The following is a 19,594-nucleotide window of genomic DNA, read 5'->3' as shown; positions in this document are numbered from 1 at the left end:
ACAGACATATGTGGAAGATTATGTGGAATTGGGTGTGAGATGCTTAGCATAGGTGCCTTGCACATAACAAACACTCAGCAAATATTAGACCCTGCATCCATTGCTATCACTATTATCAGTGGTGTGATTTTTGTCTAGGATAAAGACTAATCTCAAACAGGTAACACCTCCCTTGAGAACTGGATGCAAATATCCCGATAGGCTGTTTACTTTTGCCAAATCTGGGTGGAGGGGTAGAATTCTAACATCCTTACCTCTAGCTTTTGGGGGGGGGAAAGGAAAGAGAAAACATCAGAAAAACATACATTTTACCATGAATGTCGGTGATATTTAAATAAGATTTGAATTCTTACAGCATTCGAACAGAAAAGAGAGATGGCATTAAATTGACTCAAGTGAGGGATTGTGCACAGCAGGGCCAGTGTTTGGACGATATCCTCACCATGGCACAGGGCAGCTGCCTGGAAGCGGAGTCTGAAAGAGGGGCGAGTCCCCCAGATTGTTCCCTCCCACCTTCAGCACCGTGCAGCATCATACGGAAGGAATGGGCAGGTCTTGTCCACTCACCTGGTCCGTGTGTCCATTCATCTGGCAACAGTCAGGGAGAGGGAGGGGAAAAGATGGGAGCCTGGAGATGGGACAAGTCCTGCCCATCTGGCTGTTGCGGGGGCCGCAGGATTCGGGAGGACCCAGGTGGACTCTGGGGAGGACTCGGCAGGTGTCTTCCTCACTCAGAGTGGACCCAGCCTTTGGTCAGGTTGCCTGGAGCCAAGCATGGGCCGGCGCTCATGTGGGAGGCTCGGTGTGGAATGCCCCAGGGGGAAACCTATAAGGGGACAAGGCAGGAAAAGCTGTGCCCAGGGGGCGGGCTGGTCTCCAGGGGCCACTGTGACAAAGGACCATGAGTTTGCTATCGTAATGCAACAGAATTACTTTCCTTACAATTCTGGAGGCCAGAAGCCAAAATGATGCCCCCTTGGGGGCCCCTGGGAGGTCTGCTCCTGCCTCTTGGGGGGGATGCTGGCAGCCGGCCTCCTGCCCTCCTGCCCGAGTGGCCGTGACCCTGCCACGTCGTTGGCTTCACCTACACGTGGCCTCCTCCTCTTCTGTCTCTCAGGTCTCCCTGCCCGAGTGGCCGTGACCCTGCCACGTCGTTGGCTTCACCTACACGTGGCCTCCTCCTCTTCTGTCTCTCAGGTCTCCCTCTGTGTCTTCCTTACAAGGATGCTGATTACATTTGTGGCCTGCCCCCAAATCCAAGATAATCTCATCTCACAGTCTTTAACTGAATGACGTCTGCCATGTGAGTCTCCCTCCCTCCCCCTCCCTCTTCCTGGGTATTTTCGCACACACACCCCTTTTTTGCTTCCCCCAGACAGGCACACTCAGAATCAATGAAGGATGGGAAGAGCCAGCAGGGCAGCAGCCCCCCAACTCGCAGCCCGAGCTGAGTCATAGGCAGAGAAAGATCTCAGACACCCCCAGGCTGAGGTCTGCTGCCCCTGTGAAAATGACAAGCAGGACCTGGGGGTGCTGGGTCTCAAAACCATGCAATTGTGAGCATCAGGATCCCCAGGCAGGTGTCATGCCCCCAACTCCCCAGCACAGAGGCTCAGGACACCCCCTTTCATTCACTGCCAGAGTCCTTCCTGGGTGGACTCTCATTCTCTCCTCGGATCCCCACCAACCTCCCCAAAGCTTCCTCCAAGGTGCAGCCTTGCAAAGCCACGGGTCATTCATCCCTGATTTTCACTTACTTCCTTTGCACACTGTTTCCATCATTAGAAAGCCATTAGCACGAGGCAGTGCTGGGGGAAGGGGTCCCCTAAGTTGGGCCTCATGGAAAGATGCTTGTTTATAACCAAGACCTCTGGCCCCCGGGGCAGACCCCAGTTGCATTCCTGGCTCATTTTGTGTTTTCAGGAATTAGGATCTTCCCAGCACCCCCTCATTATTTCATCTGCCTTCATGTGTCTTACTCACTCTGCCGCAGCCCACGGAATCTGTGAATTTGGTGCATTCTTTCTCTACTAATGCAGTCCTCAGGACGTGTCTGTGCATGTGGCTGGGTGGGATAGCTTGGCTAACGTGAAGGAATGTAACCCGTAATCAGCAACTTCAAATGAGACAGTTCTGCTTGCCACCCGGGCTGTCTGATGCCTGTCTCTGAAGCTTTGCGGGGGGCTCTGAGCTCAGCGGCGTGGCCTGCTGGACTCCTGGCTGGGGTCACCACCACCAGCGGTGCTGGCACCATGGATAGGGACGGGGAGCCTTGGAAGGTCCCTCTTGGGAAATTAAGTTTTCCCACGAGGAGGTGACACATGGCTCCTGCTCCCAACTTGTTGTTAAGAGGGTCCCGTCCCTAACAACATGTGAGCTAGAAGCACAGTCCCACTATGCGCCCAAACTAGGGCCAGATGCTGCTGGCAAGTTGTCGTGCTCCCTGCCACGTGCGGACTCTGGCCGTGCACGGAAACCTGGAGAAGTGGAGGGGCGGAGATTCACAGACCCTGCCGTCAGACAGCTGGTGCTCTTATTACTTGCCATGAACACTTTGTGCTTGCACACACACACACATGCATGTGTGCACATGCACACACAGGCACACCCAGAAACGTGCATGCGTATACCTGCCCACGCACACATCTGTGCACATACTACACACACATGCACACACAGGCATGCACACAAACATGTGCATGTGTATACCCGCACACGCACACATCTGTGCACACACTGCCCACATGCACTCACATGAACACATACACACATGCACACACAAACACATATGCACATATACCCAAATATACAGACACACAACGTGTGCAACCGTGCACATGTGTGCACCTGAACACTCACACCTGTGTGCACGTGTGTGCACACATGCATGTGAACATGCACACGCAATGCTCATCCCGCATAATCCACACGACCACACACACACACACACACCACACACGCACACAGACATGTGCACACGCACGTGCATGCGTCTACCTCAGCACTCTGCCCTCAGCCCTAGTACTACAGTTCCTGCCCCGGATGCCATGGCTCCATCCGCCCCTTAAAGGACACTGCTTGGGTGTGAAGTCCTGCCTTCCCTCCTCCTTTTATCAATGTGTAGCTCCCCCTCCTTCTTATTACTTTGAGGAATAAACACTGAATTACATAACACAACATGAAGACTGAGCTCTGTATTCATAATCTACGCTAGTACCCGCCCTGCTCTGTCTTCCACTGCGGGGATTGGGGGGTCAAAGTGGCAGGCCTGCCTGAGATGCTGTCCCACCCCCTTGTCCTTGAACACCTCCTTCAACAAGAGGGCCAGAAAGTTACATCCATGAAGCAGCCCAGGGCCCTGAAAACCCATCTTCCAAACCCAACCTCCCTCCCTCCTCCTCCCTCTCCACCTCCCTCCTTCCTCACCTCCCGCCCTCTCTCCCTCCCTCTCTCCCCAGTCTTTTTCCACCTCTTCCCCCTCCCTCCTCCTCCCCCTGCCTCTCCCCTCCCAATGTCCCTCCCCCTCTCCCTCCCTCTTCACCTCCTCCCCGTGCACCTGCTCCCACTCCCCTCCCTCCCCCTCCTCCCTCTCCACCTCCCTCTCCTCCTCCTTCTCTTCTCTCATCCTCCCTCTCCCTCCTCCAGTCAGCTCATCTGTGACAATTAGCCTGATTTGCTGGAAGACTTGAAAGAGAAAAACCCTGAGATTTCAGGCGTGGTGGCCAGGCCACAATGGTGACAAAGCCGCCTGAGCTGTTCCATCGGGCCTTTCCATCAGATTGAAGTAGTTTGCTATTGGCAGATACTCAGGCTGACAACTTTCTCTGACTCATCCGTGGGCCTGGGTCCACGTTTCTCTCCAGGGTTGTTGATGATCGTTCCCAGACGCCAAACCTCCAGGCTCCTCTTTGTGTGTTTTGCATCCCGGCTGCCTAACCGCGCGGATGAAAGGGGCCTTCGTCGGAAGTGCTTTTCATGATGGGGAACTATGTGATCATTTCTGCTGTGCTTTCTCCATACCCCTCTGAGTGCTGGGGGGAGGGGTGCATCCTTTAGGAATCCAGCCCGCAAGGCCCATTCAGGCAGGGGTACTGCTCCCGCAGGCGGAGGCAGCTGGGATGGCCTGGCGGGAGTCTGGGTTTCATGTTACCAGCTGTGCGTCCCTGGGAAGCATTACTGAACATCTCGGGGCATCAGACTGCCCAGCTGTGAACCGAGGACAAGAACCCCCCTCCCTCCTGGGTGCTTGTGTGTGCTGAGACCACACATGCTGTGCTCAGCTGCTGGTCCGGGCGCGTGGTCAGAGCTCTCTGACCACACGGGTGCTCCCTCTCTGCTCACTTCGGGCTCGTGTCCACGTCCGAGGGCTGCCCGAGCACACCAGCACAGGCCTGGGCTCCGCATGCGTGTTCTGGAGGGCAGGCACTGGGAAGCCTTTTTGGCAGCTCACCCTCCCGAGGCTGAGGTGGAGGCTTGTCCTTGCCTTTTCGACCCTCTGGACGTGCCTCCATCCTGCCCTGCATTGCCAGAGCCCACAGGGTGGCCTTCCTCAGCCACAGCCGCCAATCTCCTCCCACTTCCCTCTTGTGAGGGTGCTCAGGTGATCCTGGGGGCCCACCAGGACAGTAACCCGTAATCTGCCCATCTCAGTATCCTTAACTGAACCACATCTGCAAAGTCCCTTTTACCGGAAAAGGTCACACTGACAGGTTCCGGAGACTCAGGACCTGACATCTTAGGGGCCACGAGTTAGCTTAGGACATTTACCCAGGTCTGGTTTAAGATGAGAAGGAACACGCACACACACACACACACACCCAGATTGCTGGAACGCAAAGACAAGAGGAGGAGGTCCTTCCACTGAACTTGGTTCTTCTCTCAGATGCCAGCAGGGAGGAGCAGTCCTGTACGGGGCAGGAGTTGAGAATGTGGATGGCACAGCTGCACCCCCAGTGCCCAGCCGTGGCTCTGCCCCTTCCTGGGGGAGTGCCTGGTCTTGGGCTACCCATTGGATGGCAAGAGCTAACACGTGCCTGTGTCTCCCTGTCCAGGGCACCGAGCCCCAGACACGGACTTAACCGGGGAGGGGCTCCAGGAGGCAGACTGAGGGAGTGGGGCAGGGTGGGGAGCACAGAAGGAAGAGACACCAGCGGGGCAGTGCCCCTGCTGGGCTCATGGGGAGAAATCCCATGGGACTCAGTAAGGAACCATGAAGAGTATAAATCACAGCCACCCCCGCAGCTGAGATGGAAGTTTTCCAGAGAAATCCGTACAGGAGCCGAAGAGCACAGGATGCACAGTTGGGGGAAACCGAGCAGAGCAGCGCAGTTCCTGTGAAACTAGCCTCAGCCTCCCCGCAGGAGGCTCTCGGGCTGGTGGCTATGCACACAGTGGCCCTCCTCCGGGCGGACCAGAGCTCAGCAGGCCAAGGTGGGCGGGCAGCATGCAGCACCGAGTGGCTCAGGGCACGGCTCCCAGTGCCCAAGGGCCATCTGCTGGAGGACATGCAGCAGGAGAGCTCGGCTGCCTGGCTGTGGCACCGGGGGGGCAGGGCTGCATGCAGACCGGAAGAAGGGGTCCCAGGAGGAGCGGTCAGACCCCTACAGCATCTGCTGTTCCCACGGCGATGGCATATGGGAAGATCTCACCTCCTGCCACCCCTCTCTCCTCTTCACAGGTGTCTGACAGATGTGATTACGTCTTCGTCAACGGGAAGGAGATGAAAGGCAAGGTGAACGTGGTGGTGAACTTCACCTACCAGCACCTGAGCAGCCCCCTGGAGATGACCGTGTGGGTGCCCCGGCTCCCGCTGCAGATCGAGGTCTCGGACACTGAGCTCAACCAGATCAAGGGCTGGAGGGTACCCATCGTCTCCAACAAAAGGTGGGCGTGCTAGTCACGACTTCCTATCAGAGACCAGAGTCAAATATGCTTCTGCTAAAGACAGATATTTGCAGGGAAGCTAATTTCAGGCATGACTGGACCCGGGGCTGCAAATGGCACCCTCAGGACGGAGTCTGTCCCTGCCTCGTGGGCTGGCTTGCGTGTGCTGGCCTCGTCCTCTACCAGCTTTTCTCCTGCAGTTCCAGACTTGCAGAAAGTGCATCCTTTCCTTCCCGTTGGTTCCAGCAGAGGCCCTAGAGTTATGCTGGCCTCCCTTGGGCTGTGGGCCTGTCCCCAAGGCCATCAGTGTAGCGAGGACATAGAGCACACTGTCCGCTGAAGCTTTGGCACGATTCCCTGGCTGGAGTCAGAGCACCTGGAAGAGGTCAGCCCCACCTGAATCGATGGGTCGATACTGGAAGAAGGGGCCAGTTGATTCTGGGATGGCATGAATGACAGAGATTCCCTAGAGAGACCTGGGAGCAGACTCTGCTGACCTGGGCAGCCCCTCTGTGCCCACAGCCCAGAAGTTCAGAGATTGCTTGGTCTCGGGGCGATGAGGTCAGAAGACTGTCCCCCGTGTGTCTGGTCCTTTACCCTGAGGTGTCTGCTGGAGGGAAAGGTGTCCTTTATCCACACGGGCCACCAGGTACCAGGAGAATAGCAAGAGGTCAGGTTCTTTGTTCAGAGACAATGAGGACCGGCATGCCAGACACCTATAGAAAGTCAAAAGTGAGCGTACATGGAATTAGAGTAGGGAGCACTCCTGGTGTCTTTGTTCAGCAGGGAGGACAGCTGGCATTCCTCCGAGGGGTGCCCTTTACGTCCCTGCCCCTGGAGCTCTACCCCCATTAGTCTCTCTGCCTCTGGGGGAGGGGACAGCTTCCAGAATGCAGCCTGCGAGTCCCACTTGTGGTGGGAAGATAGTTTCGGCAGTGACCTTCTATGAACCCTATAGAGACCCCTCTGCGGGGTCTCTATGGCTGAGCTGGTGGGACCCTCTCCTTAGGTGCGGGGTCTCAGGGCGGGGTTAGGAGTGGTTATTGAGGCTGCGAGCTGGGCGGCAGCCGGGAGGATGCACCAGAGGACTGGCTTTGTCTGATCGTGGCCCATCTCCGTGTCCGCTCAGATCCGGCCACAGAACTGGGCTGTTGCTCAGATGGAGACTGCCATGTGCCAGGAAGAACCGGCTGGACGGAAGGCGTCAGACACAAAGGGAGCAGCTAATGTCTGTCCCTAGACCAAAGCATCCCGGTCCTTTCTGTGCTTACTGTCCCGTTACCTCGAGTTCGATACTGACCCCCATGCCTGCTGGTTGATGGGGCCATTGTGGTCGCCCACAGCCCTATCAGCTGAGCTGCACAATGTAATCACGGGTCCCCAGACTTAGGGGTTTAAAGAAGACACGTACGATCTCACGGTGTGAGAAGCTGCTGTCATGGCTTCTGGCTAGCTCCACAGGGCTGCTCACGACATGGCAGCTCGCTTGCTCAGGGTGAGCAAGAGAAGAGCCAAGGAAAGACTATGAAGCAAGAAGAGTCACCGTCTTTCTGAAAGCCGCAGCCCGGAAGTGACAACCTGTCACTTTGGCTACAGTCTTCCACAGTGGGAGGGTTACTAGGTGCAGTTTGCGCTCTGAGGTGGGGTGGGGATTCTGCTGACTGCACTCTGGGAGGTGGGGACCCCTGGGAGCTCTGCTGACCACACCAGCCCCTTCCAATGGTCAGGACCGGTGTCACCCCTGTGGTCAGGTTATTTAGGGTCTCACCCCTCCGGGCTGGGCTCCCCGCCCGCTCACCTTTGCAGCCCCTCCGCTGGCCCCCGTCAGCACCCGCTAACCTGACCTGACCATTTGATAGGCCGGCCCGGGACAGCGAGGAGGAAGAGGACGACGACAGGAGGGGGGGTCGTGGCTGCACGCTCCAGTACCAGCACGCCATGGTGCGCGTCTTGACGCAGTTCGTGGCCGAGGCGGCGGACAGGGGCGGCCACCTCGCCCACCTGCTGGGCTCAGACTGGCAGGTGGACATCACGGAGCTGGTGGGCGACTTCATGCAGGTAGAGGAGCCCCGCATCGCCAAGCTGCAGGGGGGACAGGTCCTCGTCGGCCAGGAGCTTGGGATGACCACCATTCAGGTGAGCAACCCCCAGAGCAAGGGCCCTCTCCATCCCTCTGCCCCTTCTCTGCCCAGAGGAGAATTGTTCGTCATTGCTTAGGACATCTCTTGCTGGAGCGAACCAGATTGTCTCCTGAACACTGTCAGGGGTGTAAGGATGTGATAAGAGTCTTGAAGTTGCTCCCTTGTTGCTTGCATCGACAAATGCTGTTTGGTTCCTCTGGATGCGTCATGTTTGAAACCCCAGTGCGCTGTCCGTCTCCTTGCCATGCTGGGTGTTGCCGTCGTGGGGAGAAGGCTCTGGGCCTGAGCTGGCCTCATGGGAGTCGTGGGCAGGGGCACGGCCAGCGGCTTCTCACTGAGCCCTCCGCCCCACTGTGGGCGTGATGCCACATGGCCTCAAGTCCCACCCCAGGCCCAGCGAAAATAGGGGATCTCAGAAAAGAGCCAAGGAGAGGAACAAAGTTATTATGCCCCTGCACCTGCAGCTAGGGATGGATTGGACAGGACCAGGATTTAACAGGAGGTTTTGGAACAAACACTCCCCCAAAACACCATTCCAGGAGGTCCCGTGGGTTTAGTCGTCTACCTCCTGTCTGAGAACAAACAGCAGCAGCTCCCCCCGACCGGGCCACCGGCCTTTCCATGGGGTTTCTGCCACAGTTGGGCGCAAGGAAACCTCGTCAGTGGGAGTATTGGATTCTGCCAGATTTAGAGCACATCCGCTCCAGAAAATTGGCTGGTATTTAAAAAGAGACCATTGTACTCAAGGAGGAAAATAGACGGGTTTGAAGTGACCAAGGGGTCCTGAGCTCCAGTGATCTCTAAGACCAGAGAAGGTGACAGTGAGCAAAGCAGGCTGGGCGTGAGCCGAAAGACAGAAGCCCACTTGGGCCCCAAGTGCTGGGGACATAATAGGGGCCGGTGAGGAGTGCAGCGAGGGAGGAGGGGCCAGAGGAAATGCAAATCTAGCATGGCCAGATGTTGCAGATTTCTCCAGAAAAGTGAGAAATCTTTTTGTGTGAAATTCTCTGTTGCTTTTTTTAAGGATGGCCATTAATTCCATTATAATGTTTTATTTATTTGGGGCTCCTGGGGGGCTCAGTTGGTTAGGCGTCTCCCTTCAGCTCAGGTTATGATCCCAGGGTCCTGCTCCCTGCTGGGCTCCCTGCTCAGTGGGGAGTCTGCTTCTCCCTTTCCTTCTGCTGCTCCCCCCGCTCGTGCTCTCTCTCTGTGTTGGACACACAGATAAAATCTTGGGAAAATAAAGAAGTATTTAACAAAATAAAGTTTTATTTATGTCAAACCAAACCTATCTGCCCCCAAGACAAGAGCTCAAAACCTCTACCACTAACGTTCAGTTGGAAGATCTAAACCGAAGAGCTGAGTTCCTCCCACGTGGGGACTGGAACCAGGAGCAGCATTAGCCCGGCCCATACGGGGTGGCATAAACACCAGGGCCATGACACAGGTCCGGGCTTCTGGTCGGGGGCGTGGACCGGCTTCCCATGCGTCCGATGTGGACGCCGTCCTGGTGGGGCCACGGGTCCTGAGACCTTCTCTTCTTTCCGCTGAGCCCTCCCGAGCTGTGCATTCGCTTGTCCGCTTCCTTCCGGGGGCTTGTAACCCCCGCTCACTGCCGTCCCGATTGTCCCAACCCGACTTAGAGACCGAGGTGGTATTTGGATAGAATCACAGAGCCCGATACACGAATTTCAGGGGTCCTGGGAAAACTGCCATCCCGACATAGGCCAGCACCACCTCGCGGAGAGAAGCGTGTCGGGAACGTGGGGTAAAGGAAGCTGGAAGCCGTGTCCAGGTGGAGGCTTGAGGGTTCGACTCTTCGAACTTGAGTGAGGGGTGAGTGGGACAAAGGGTTCCATAGAAGCAGAATCTCTCCTCCGCAGGGTCGAAATGCATAAGCTTGGTTTCCCCGGGGCGCCACAGGGGTCCGCGGGAGAAATGAGGCTCCGGGATGTCGGCACCTGCGGTGGGGACCCCCAGCTCTGTGTGCTGGGGATGCAGGCTGATCCCCCGAACGCTCAGTGCTTCCCAGGGTGTGGCATGTGACCTGTCGTGACGCGACTCAGGTGACACGCGGACCGACAGCCTCCGGTGAGCCGTGCACGTATGTAAGATAGAAACACATAAATACGTCACTAGCCCATCAGAACCATTTTCCCCTGCTGCTGTGAAGTTTCTTACACCAATTATTTAAGGGAAATAATTTTAAATGAAGTACGCACGTGCACAGGTAATGGAGAATGCTCACGCAGCTCCAGACTCGTGAGCCCTCAGGGAATGACAACGTTAATTCCTCCTCTGAAGAACTGCGGGGTGCCTGGTGGGTCGTGGGGTGTCACGTCCCCCCGCATCCACTGCCGGACACCATCTTGCTGTCACTTTAAAATTACATCACCTCTTCACCGGAGAGATACGTCTTTTGGAAGAAGACGTCAGTGGGAAAGACCCGTTCCTGTTCCCTCTGGCTCATTCGTCTGTCTCTGTGAGCATCATTTATGCCGCAGGAGGAAATTCCGGGGCCACAGAAAGCTTTTCCTTCCATGTCGGTTCTGCCTTTCAGATCCTGTCGCCTCTGTCGGACGCCATCTTGGCAGAAAAGACCATCACCGTGCTAGATGAGAAGGTGACCATCACCGACCTTGGGGTCCAGCTGGTGACAGGGCTGTCACTCTCCCTGCAGCTCAGCCCAGGGAGTAACAGAGCCATCTTTGCCACCGCGGCAGCACAGGAGCTTCTGCAAAGGCCCAGACAGGTAGGGAGGCAGGGCTGGGGTCAAGTAGGTTATGCACCAGGTGGGACACACACCAGGTAAGTCACGCACCAGGTGAGTCACGGATCAGATGAGGTCAGGCACCAGGTAAGTCACCCACGAGGTGGGTCATGCATCAGATGAGGTCACCCAGCAGGTGGGTCAGATATCCGGGGGTGGGGGAGTGTCAGACATCTGGAAGAGTCCCAAGTGGGGCCAGGTCACATGTCAGATGGGGTGATTCACTGAGCGGGTCCCACATCACGCGAGGTCCCACAGTGGGGTGAGGTCACAGGTTAGATCGGTTATCTGTCTGGTGTAGTCACTAACTGGGGGTCCCACAGAACAGTGGGACCCATGTCAGGGGCTTCTCAGCTTGGAAAGGGGTTTGGGAGGTAAGCAGCTCTGTGGCTCATGCTTCCGAGCTCCCTTAGACAGAGCCGCAAGAAGGAAAAAGGTTTCCCAGCATCAAGGATCACAGGCCCCAGGAGACGAGGGGCTGGACGAGGACTCCATTCCCCGTTAGCCACAGTACCAGGAGTGCTCAGGCAGACGCCGGGGCTGTCTCGCGCTCTTCTGCTGCCCCCACGGCCCCCGCAGGGGGAGGACGAGCCTCCAGGGAGGTGCCCACAGCCTGCTCCGAGTCCCTGCAAGGAAAATGGGGCAGCAGGTCTGGGGCGATGGGAGACTGGAGGAGCCTCTCTCGCCAGGCTTGTGGTTTAGCTCAGAGCAGAAGCGAGGACCCCGTGGGGACGTCAGTCTGCATCTCCTTTCTCTGTACTTGATGCCGGCGTGTGCTGACCTTGTGCCCTGTGTGTTTGTGTGTCAACGTGATGGTTTCCCACATTGCTGGACACAGGACGTTCACAGACACTGTGTGTGCTCCTCCCTCCTTAGAGGACAGTTATGCTTTATCGGTTAGAGGGAACATGGAGGCTTTGGTGAAACTTGCTGAGCAATGAGACTGGTCTGCAGCCGCTTGTTCTCTCTGGGGCTCGTGAAGTGGGACCGTCCTCCCGCGGGGCTGCTGCAGGGCCTCCAGCCCAGGCTGGAGGTTTCTTGGCAGCTTCCCTTCAGGGCGGGAAGCCTTCCTGGCAGGTGTCCCCTCGGCACTTCTAGCCCTGGCACCACCAAGGCTGTAACTATGCTCTGAGGAGAGCCGGACTTGTCCCAGGGCACACAGAGCCCTCCTATCTTCCCAGCCTGTCCCTGTCCCTCAGCACTCCTCGTCCTGTGTTAGCTAATTCCTCTGCCCCTTCGCTGTGGTCTTTGCGGGCAGGGGCTTCGATGATAAAACCCTTGAACGTGGATGATTCTAGTCACAGATATGAACTCTTGCCAGAGACAAACCTCCTTGTTCTCAGGGCCGGGTGCCAGGCAGGATACAAGGCACAGATAACAAAGGGGAAACAAGCCAGGGCTGCTTTCTGTCTTCGCGGGATGATAAAATCAGGGGACTGCCGGCCGGGGCTCAAGGAGGCGGTGAGACGGAGTTAGAGTAAGGCCAGGGCTGCTGATCCACTCGCGACACGCAGAGCCGACCATGCTCGTCCGTGGCCGGCTCCGTACTTGGTTCACATGACCCCTGGTCCCCGTGTGCGCTTGGCTCTGACATTTCAGTCTCAGGAAATCCAATGGCTTTTGAGTCTCCTGCTCTGGTTTCCTGGCAGATTGGACAAAGCTGGTGAGTCGGTGTCCCGTCCTGGGGCTCTGGGGCTATTTCTCGGCCTCATTCTGCAATTAGCAGCTGGGCCAAGTCAACGCCTGACCCTAACCCTAACCCTACGTGTATCTCGTGGGGGGGCTGAAGCCAGCAGTCACATTCCCACGTCCAGACGCCAAGCAGCACCGGGTAGAAGTGGCTTCGGTCATACTTAGAGGCGCTTTGGTTGCCAGAAAGAGAAATGTACTCGGGCAAGCTTGAGATGCGCAGGCTCTGCTCCCAGGACCAGGGGCTCCTGCAGACCCCAGCTGCGGCACCTCGGAAGACGCGGGGTGTCAACGGTCTCCCCACACCCACACTGCCTGCCCTGCGCCTGCCTTCCGCTGTAGTCCTTTTTCCTGTCCTGCAGTAATGCTGGACGCGGACATTTGCTTATCTCTCATCACTGCGGCGGCCTCGAGGTGGCTCCACCCCCTAGTCATCGTCCCGCAGCTCAGGCTTCGAGCCCATCTTTCTGATTTCACATTTGAGAGGGACAGAGAGCAACAGAGAGAGAGACTCGCACTGGCTCAGCACTGCAGAGATGAACGGCTTTGCAGGTTCCCTCATGGCCCCTTGTCCCCAGTCCAGTCCGCCGTGGCGCCATGGCTGGGTGTGCTGGGTCACATGCCTCTCCAGGCTAGTTATCCTGGGGTTGGGGTGGGGCAGTTTCTCGCAATCTTGGGGAGGAAGGGCCAGTTCGAGGTCAAGCACAACGACCTCTTCCCTGAAATTCAAGGCTCGCGTTCAGTCAGGGAATATCTCCTTTATTACGGTCTGCCTGGTCCAGCTGGTGCCAAAGGGAGTGATCTAAGCCACAAAACCAGAAGGCGAGAGATTGAGATATGGGCCACCTTGGTCTCCCTGTCTCCCCGGTGTGGCTGAGGGGAGGAGGTCCACAGACACAGTCCACGTAGGGTGTGGGTCTCCCTGGCTGGTTTAGCTCCCTGTCTCCCACTCAACACGGTGTCTGGAAACTCTTACAAACCTGCGCCCGTAGACCCAGATGCAGCAGGACCAACAGCACCCAGCCTGCGGCACCTCTGGGTGTCCCTGTCCGGATCAGGGGCGTTCGTCTCCATTGTGAGGGATGAGCGGAGACTCGGGATTAAAGCAGCTTAGAAATAATGTCATAAATATTTTCCCTTGAAATGTATGTCAGTCGTAAATGATCCCACTAACCAGTCCTGCCCTTGGATGTGTAATTTATGGTGGCATAGACATGGATCTTGTGCCCCTTAAAAACCCCGTCTTTCGGGGCGCCTGGGTGGCTCAGTGGGTTAAGCCTCTGCCTTCGGCTCAGGTCATGATCTCAGGGTCCTGGGATCGAGCCCTGCATCGGGCTCTCTGCTCCGCAGGGAACCTGCTTCCTCTTCTCTCTCCCTCTGCCTGCCTCTCTGCCTACTTGTGATCTCTGTCTGTCAAATAAGTAAATAAAAATCTTTAAAAACAAACAAACAAACAAAAAAACACCCCGTCTTTCTTTCAACCCCTCGGGGAAGAAAAGCAGATCTTCTTATGGGGCGTTTAGCCTGGGCCCCCTTCATTCTCACGTCAAGGCCATGGTTGTGGTCTGGTTTCCCACCTCCAAAAAGCATTGAATGTCTTCCATGACCCTCATGCATCTGATCTCGTTTCTGCCTGCTTAAAAGACATTCCTTTGTTCTTCTGTTATTTCTGCCACTGAATGTCTGCCGTGCAAAGCCGTGGTCTTCCGTGAGCTGTGGGGCCCGTGCTCACTGACTTATTTTATTCAACAGGAAGCGGCCATCAGTTGCTGGGTCCAGTTCAGCGATGGTTCCATCACCCCCTTAGACATCTACGACGGCAAAGACTTCTCCTTGATGACCACCTCCCTGGACGAGAAGGTGGTCTCCATCCACCAAGACCCCAAATTCAAGTGGCCCATTATCGCTGCTGAAACCGAAGGGCAGGGCGCCCTGGTGAAGGTCGAAATGGTCATCAGTGAATCGTGCCAGAAATCCAAACGTAAGAGCGTGCTGGCTGTGGGAACAGCCAACGTCAAAGTTAAGTTTGGCCAAAATGACGCGAACCCTAACACCAGTGACAGTGGACACGCTGGGGCAGGAGTTCACCTAGAAAATAACGTCAGTGACAGAAGACCCAAAAAACCCTTGCAAGAGTGGGGGAGTAAGGGAGGAAGGTACCACAGCAGTTCCTCCATGGGCCTCATGGAGGGAAGGGGGTCCACGACGGAGAGGTCGACCTTCCAGAGGAAGAGCAGTCAAGGCAGCCTTTTAGATGATGACGGCCACTTGCAGACCATCCCCATCGAACTCAGCAGCTTCCCGACCCAGGGCGACCTGTCCAGAAGCAACGGGGAGACGGACGAGAACGGCCTCACGCAGGCCTCCAAAGGGCTGAGCGACTTGGAGATCGGCATGTACGCTCTGCTGGGGGTCTTCTGCCTGGCCATTCTGGTCTTCCTCGTCAACTGCGTGGCCTTTGCGCTCAAGTACAGGCACAAACAGGTTCCGTTCGAGGAGCAGGAAGGTCTGAGTCACTCGCACGACTGGCTCGGCCTGAGCCACCGCACCGATGTGCTGGAGAACCACATCAACTTCGCGTCCTGCCAAGACGAGCAGATCACTGCCATCGACAGGGCCGTGGATTTCGAAGAGAGCAAGTATCTGCTCAGCACAGACTCCCAGAAGAGCAGCAACGGGCAGCTGCTCAAGTGTCCGGGCCCCGGTGTCGCGGACGGGAGGGATCAGAGAGGTGAGCCCCCGGCGTCCCCGACCTCAAAGAGGAAAAGAGTGAAATTTACCACTTTCACCACCATCCCCTCGGACGATGGCTGCCCCACCGTGAACTCCATAGCGGCCGGTGGGGAGGACATGAGCTGGGTCTGCCAGGATCTGGACCCCGGGGAGAGCAGACCGCCGCACGGCTACGTGGAAGGGTTACGTGAGCACGTGTAAGCCGGACCCTCGCGGACGTGGGCTCTCACTCACCTCTCAGCCTTTAAATTTGGGGAGGTGTGGCCAGGGCACCCCCGGGAAAGGAGTGAAGTGACAGGACAATATAAGATCGCCCCCATCGGCAGAGCCCCGGCAAAGGTCGCCGGCTTGGCTGGGTGGCCCCGCGTCGGGATCGGGGCACACGTTCCGGCACCCAGCGTCTTGGCTGGCGCTGAGGCGGATCGTGCATGGCAAGATTTGTAAAACTTGGAAGAAAAATGAGTTCTGCCCCACTGAGCGCCTGAGAGGCCCCAGGAAAGAACGGCCCTCCCCCGCCCCCTGTCCATCACTCTTTTCTCCCTTGAACCAAAGCCCTTGGGTATGGGGAAAACCACGGGAGTCCAGAACTCACTCCTGCAGAGCCCAGAAGAAGCCCGAGACTCGGATGGGGTGCGAGTGGATGGACAGGGGGCAGCAAGTTCCTCGAGCCGGGGTGCGCATCCCTCCGTGAGCAGGACCGCGTGCTACCGACAGGGACAGGGGGGCCACACGCGGGCAAATGGGCCACAGATATCTTTGTCACGAGATGCCGAGAACAAAGGAGCAAGCCCTCTGGGGCACTCGGGGCATCCCTTTACTGGTAAACTAGGGATACAGGGCACAGAATGTCAACCCGTCCAAGGAACCAGGCTTTTCCGGGCAAGTTCACCGTCTTCAAATGTGCACTGCTCTGCCCCAGCAGCCATCGAAGAGCTGTCGCTCACGTGCGGGCACGGGGGCCTGTCCCGCATTTCCCCGTGGCTGGTGCGTCAGGTCCGGGTGACACTCTGCCGTGGCCCCACCAGGCAAACATCACTCATGCCCTTTCCTTGGAGAGGCAGGGGTTTGAGGATTCGCGGTTCTCATGGTGAATTCAACACCCGGGGACATTCATCGCCCTAGACCTCAGGAAAGATGAGGCAGCCGTTTTGTGATGGCCCCGCGGATGGCCACACCAGGTACCCCATCCACGGTGGCAGAAATAGATGTGGACGAAGATGGAGTGTGTGGCCTGGGAGAGCCGGCGTCCCCCTGTGCCACAGGGGGGCTGGGCAGGAAGCTTGTCCACACCCCTGTGCGGGCTTGGACTGATGGAGGGACGGAGGTGCCCATGCTTGCAGGGGAGAGGGAGGCCCCAGTCTGTCCTGAGAGCTTTCACGTTGTTGCTTAAAATCAGAATGACTCTGATTGTCTCCCCAACCCCTCTGGACGGATGGGAAGCCACCAAGGAGGCAGATGTGGGGAGAGATGAGCATATTCCTGCCCCAGCTGGAGCTCCTACCAAGGCGGGGCAGGGCGTTGGGACCTCTGGCAAGAAGGGCCACAGAGAAGCAGGGTGGCGGGACGGGGGTGTGGGGGCGAGGAGGGCTCTCCCCTCTGTCATTTTCTGTCTCTCCGCTCTGCGATGCTCTTCTCCAGTTTCTCTTCCTCTGTGTGTCTCTTCTCTCTGTGTCTCCCTGACCCTATTTCTTTCCTCCCTCTGTGTCTCTCCCTTCTCTTTGCTCTTCTCCTTCTCCTCCTCCCCCTCCTCCTCTCCCCCCGCCCCCTCCTTAATGTCTATAATTGAATTCTCCCTAGATCGTGGGTGCCCCTTCCTCCAGCTCACTCTTTCCACCTTCACCCCCACCAACCCCCAACTGAGGTGCTCCCCATTCGCTCTAAGCCTGGTAATCCAGCAGCCATCAGCCACCTGCTCCTGTCCCCAAGTCGACTCACCCTGTCTGGTGGGGCGATTAAACTGTCACCCTTTCTCAATGACGGTCCTTTGCTTTCAGTAGCCCTCCTGATATTTCTTTCCATCTGTACCCGCGTGATGTCCTATTTAACGCGGCAGCCGCTGCCCTCTCTCCGATCCGTCTCCCTGCAGAATGTATTGTAGATCGTAAGAATGTAATATATGTTTATACACTTACCGACTGTAAATATAAAGTTTGCATTCAGCGGCTTTATGGCTGTCCTTTGTCTTTCTATACACTGACCCCCTCTGCGGGGCCAGCGTCAATTACAGATGGGCCTCCAAACGCTGTGGCTTTTGGTAAATGAAAATGCAGATTTAAGGATCCCGGCACAATCCAATTACACTCTTACGCGGTGTAATGTCGCTCTCTGCACCGAGACGATGTTGACACAGGATGACAAAGTGTATTGTGTACTAAGCATCTCTCCTTCAGGACCTGAAAGGATTTTCAAATAAATCACATGTGCAATTCTCTGCTAAAAGCCTGCTGACTGATGGCGGTAAGTGAGAACCAAGGCAGGCGAGCGTATATCCCGGCTCCCTCCGGGCTGCAGCGAGGAAAATTGCTCTGTCCTTTCCTTGGATCCCACACGTCCATTCAGATGTCAGCTTCCAGCGGTGTGCCCACGGTGGCTCTGGGCTGCACGAGAAAAGCTGACTTCTAGAGTCCTCTAATAGTCAAATGCGGTCCGGACACTCTTCTGCAGGGGGGAGAAAAAAAAGTGCATGAAATGTTTGTATCTCTGCAACAGTATCAAGTGATGTATCAGTTACTTATTTACCTGGTGTTTACAAAGCAGCTGCTGTGCACTTGGAACCACGGCCAGCACTGGAGATGGAGAGTAACTATGCCAGCCTCCTCCCAGGGATGTCACGTCTACGCGGGTGGGGGGGCATAACATGAAAATAAATTTCAGATCATCCTAAGCTGTAGGAAGGATGATAAAACAGGTTACAGAAGAGACAAAGGCTGAGTCAACATCGAACACTTGAGCCATTTCACCTAAAAAAAAAAAATCTGGATTTCTATGTTCTTTTGAAAAGAGACAATTCGGTGAAATGGAGCTTGCAACCCAACTTGGCCCTCCCTGGGAACAGTGGCTTTGCTGTTGACGCCTCCAGTCAGGACGCCCAGAATATCTCCCTGACTCCGAGTTGTGGTCTGTGTCACCACTTTCCCTAGATTAGGGAATTAGCACTCCCTGGCCATGTCTCTGCCCAAAAGTGAAAAAAAAAGAATCCAGCCAGAGGGAAGTTGTGTGTTCCCCAAGACAATGAGGGCAAAGTCTATTGCCCTATGAAAGAGAGAACAGCCCTGTGTGTCTCCCAGGAAAACACAGAATGTTGTCATCTAACAAATACGACTTAACATGGCCCATAATGTGGTCTGTGTGCCCAGGGTTCAGGAAAGAAGAAGGGATCTGAAAATCTTGAAATGCTTATTCAGCGCGGTGCATTTTGAAAGCTGTCTGCTCTCCTTCGTCCCATCCACCTGCCTCCTCGTTTCCGCCCCCACGAGGCCCCCAGAACCAATGAGGGTCCCACCTGCGGACTAAGGCAGCAGGAGCCAGGGTCCTCCATGCCCCGGATGTGGCCGGCCAACCGGCACGTTGGGCTGCTGGGGCCACCTTCACAATCCCCCAGACTAGGGCTGGGACAACAGACATTTCCTGTCTGAGTCTGGAAGTCCAAGACCCCCGGTCAGCAGGTCTGTTCCTTCCGAGGTTCCAGGCCTCTCTCCTGGTGATTTGCGTGCCATCTTTGGCTCTCCCTGACTTGTAGGTCCTTTACTCCCACTCTGCCCCCGTGTTCACACGACCTTTCCACACTCTGTGTGTGTGTCTGTGTCCAAATCCTCCCCTTGATCAGGACACCAGGCGTATTGGGAGTGGGGGCCCAGCCTCCTCCGTATGACCTCATCTTAACACATTATATCTGCAAAAACCCCATTTCCAAATAAGGTCCCATCTACTACTGAGAGTTAAGACTTTAGCCCGTGAATTTAGGGGGGGCGCCTTTCAACCCATAATGCCGACCTCTGGCCTGAGGTCTGGAGAGCTGACTGCAACACAGGCCCGCCCAGCCCAGGGCAGGGGCACACCGGGCTTGCACGAATATATTTCCCAGAGGGAAACCCACGCCCCCGCACTCCCGGGGTGTCCTCGCACAGCCACACTGGTAAAGGCTTTCGTAGACATCCTCGTGGAAGCCTGGGCAGCTTGTGTCATAAGCTGGAGCCAAATCAAACCTGTCATCTGCAAATTGTCATGACCCAGGCCTTGCTCACAGATGTCTACCTCCAGGCCTGGAAGCTGGGGAAGGGGTGAGCCCCCACCTAACCCACAGGGACTCAGAGTAGACAGTTTCCAACAGGAAGAGCAGGAGACTTTTGCCGTAACAATAGATTTGGTCCTGTCACGC

At 56.3% G+C, this 19,594-nt stretch overlaps 1 protein-coding gene across 1 annotated transcript in view; it reads left to right on the top strand.

Moving 5' to 3' along the window:
* TMEM132D (transmembrane protein 132D) overlaps positions 1-15,740 on the top strand; it is a 580,096-nt gene extending 564,356 nt beyond the window's left edge. Inside the window, exons 6-9 of the mRNA XM_032846888.1 lie at positions 5,678-5,883; positions 7,743-8,019; positions 10,585-10,776; positions 14,236-15,740. Of these exons, the coding sequence (XP_032702779.1) occupies positions 5,678-5,883; positions 7,743-8,019; positions 10,585-10,776; positions 14,236-15,417 (1,857 nt within the window). The 3' untranslated portion in view covers positions 15,418-15,740. The remainder of the gene's footprint in view (positions 1-5,677; positions 5,884-7,742; positions 8,020-10,584; positions 10,777-14,235) is intronic.
* The last annotated feature ends 3,854 nt before the right edge of the window (positions 15,741-19,594 follow it).

Source organism: Lontra canadensis, unplaced genomic scaffold (assembly GCF_010015895.1).
Source record: "Lontra canadensis isolate GAN:19392208 unplaced genomic scaffold, GSC_riverotter_1.0 scaffold182, whole genome shotgun sequence".
In the NCBI taxonomy this organism is placed as follows: Eukaryota; Metazoa; Chordata; class Mammalia; order Carnivora; family Mustelidae; genus Lontra; species Lontra canadensis.
The sequence above is the reverse complement of the archived record's forward strand: the minus strand, read 5'-3'. Positions and strand labels throughout refer to the sequence as shown.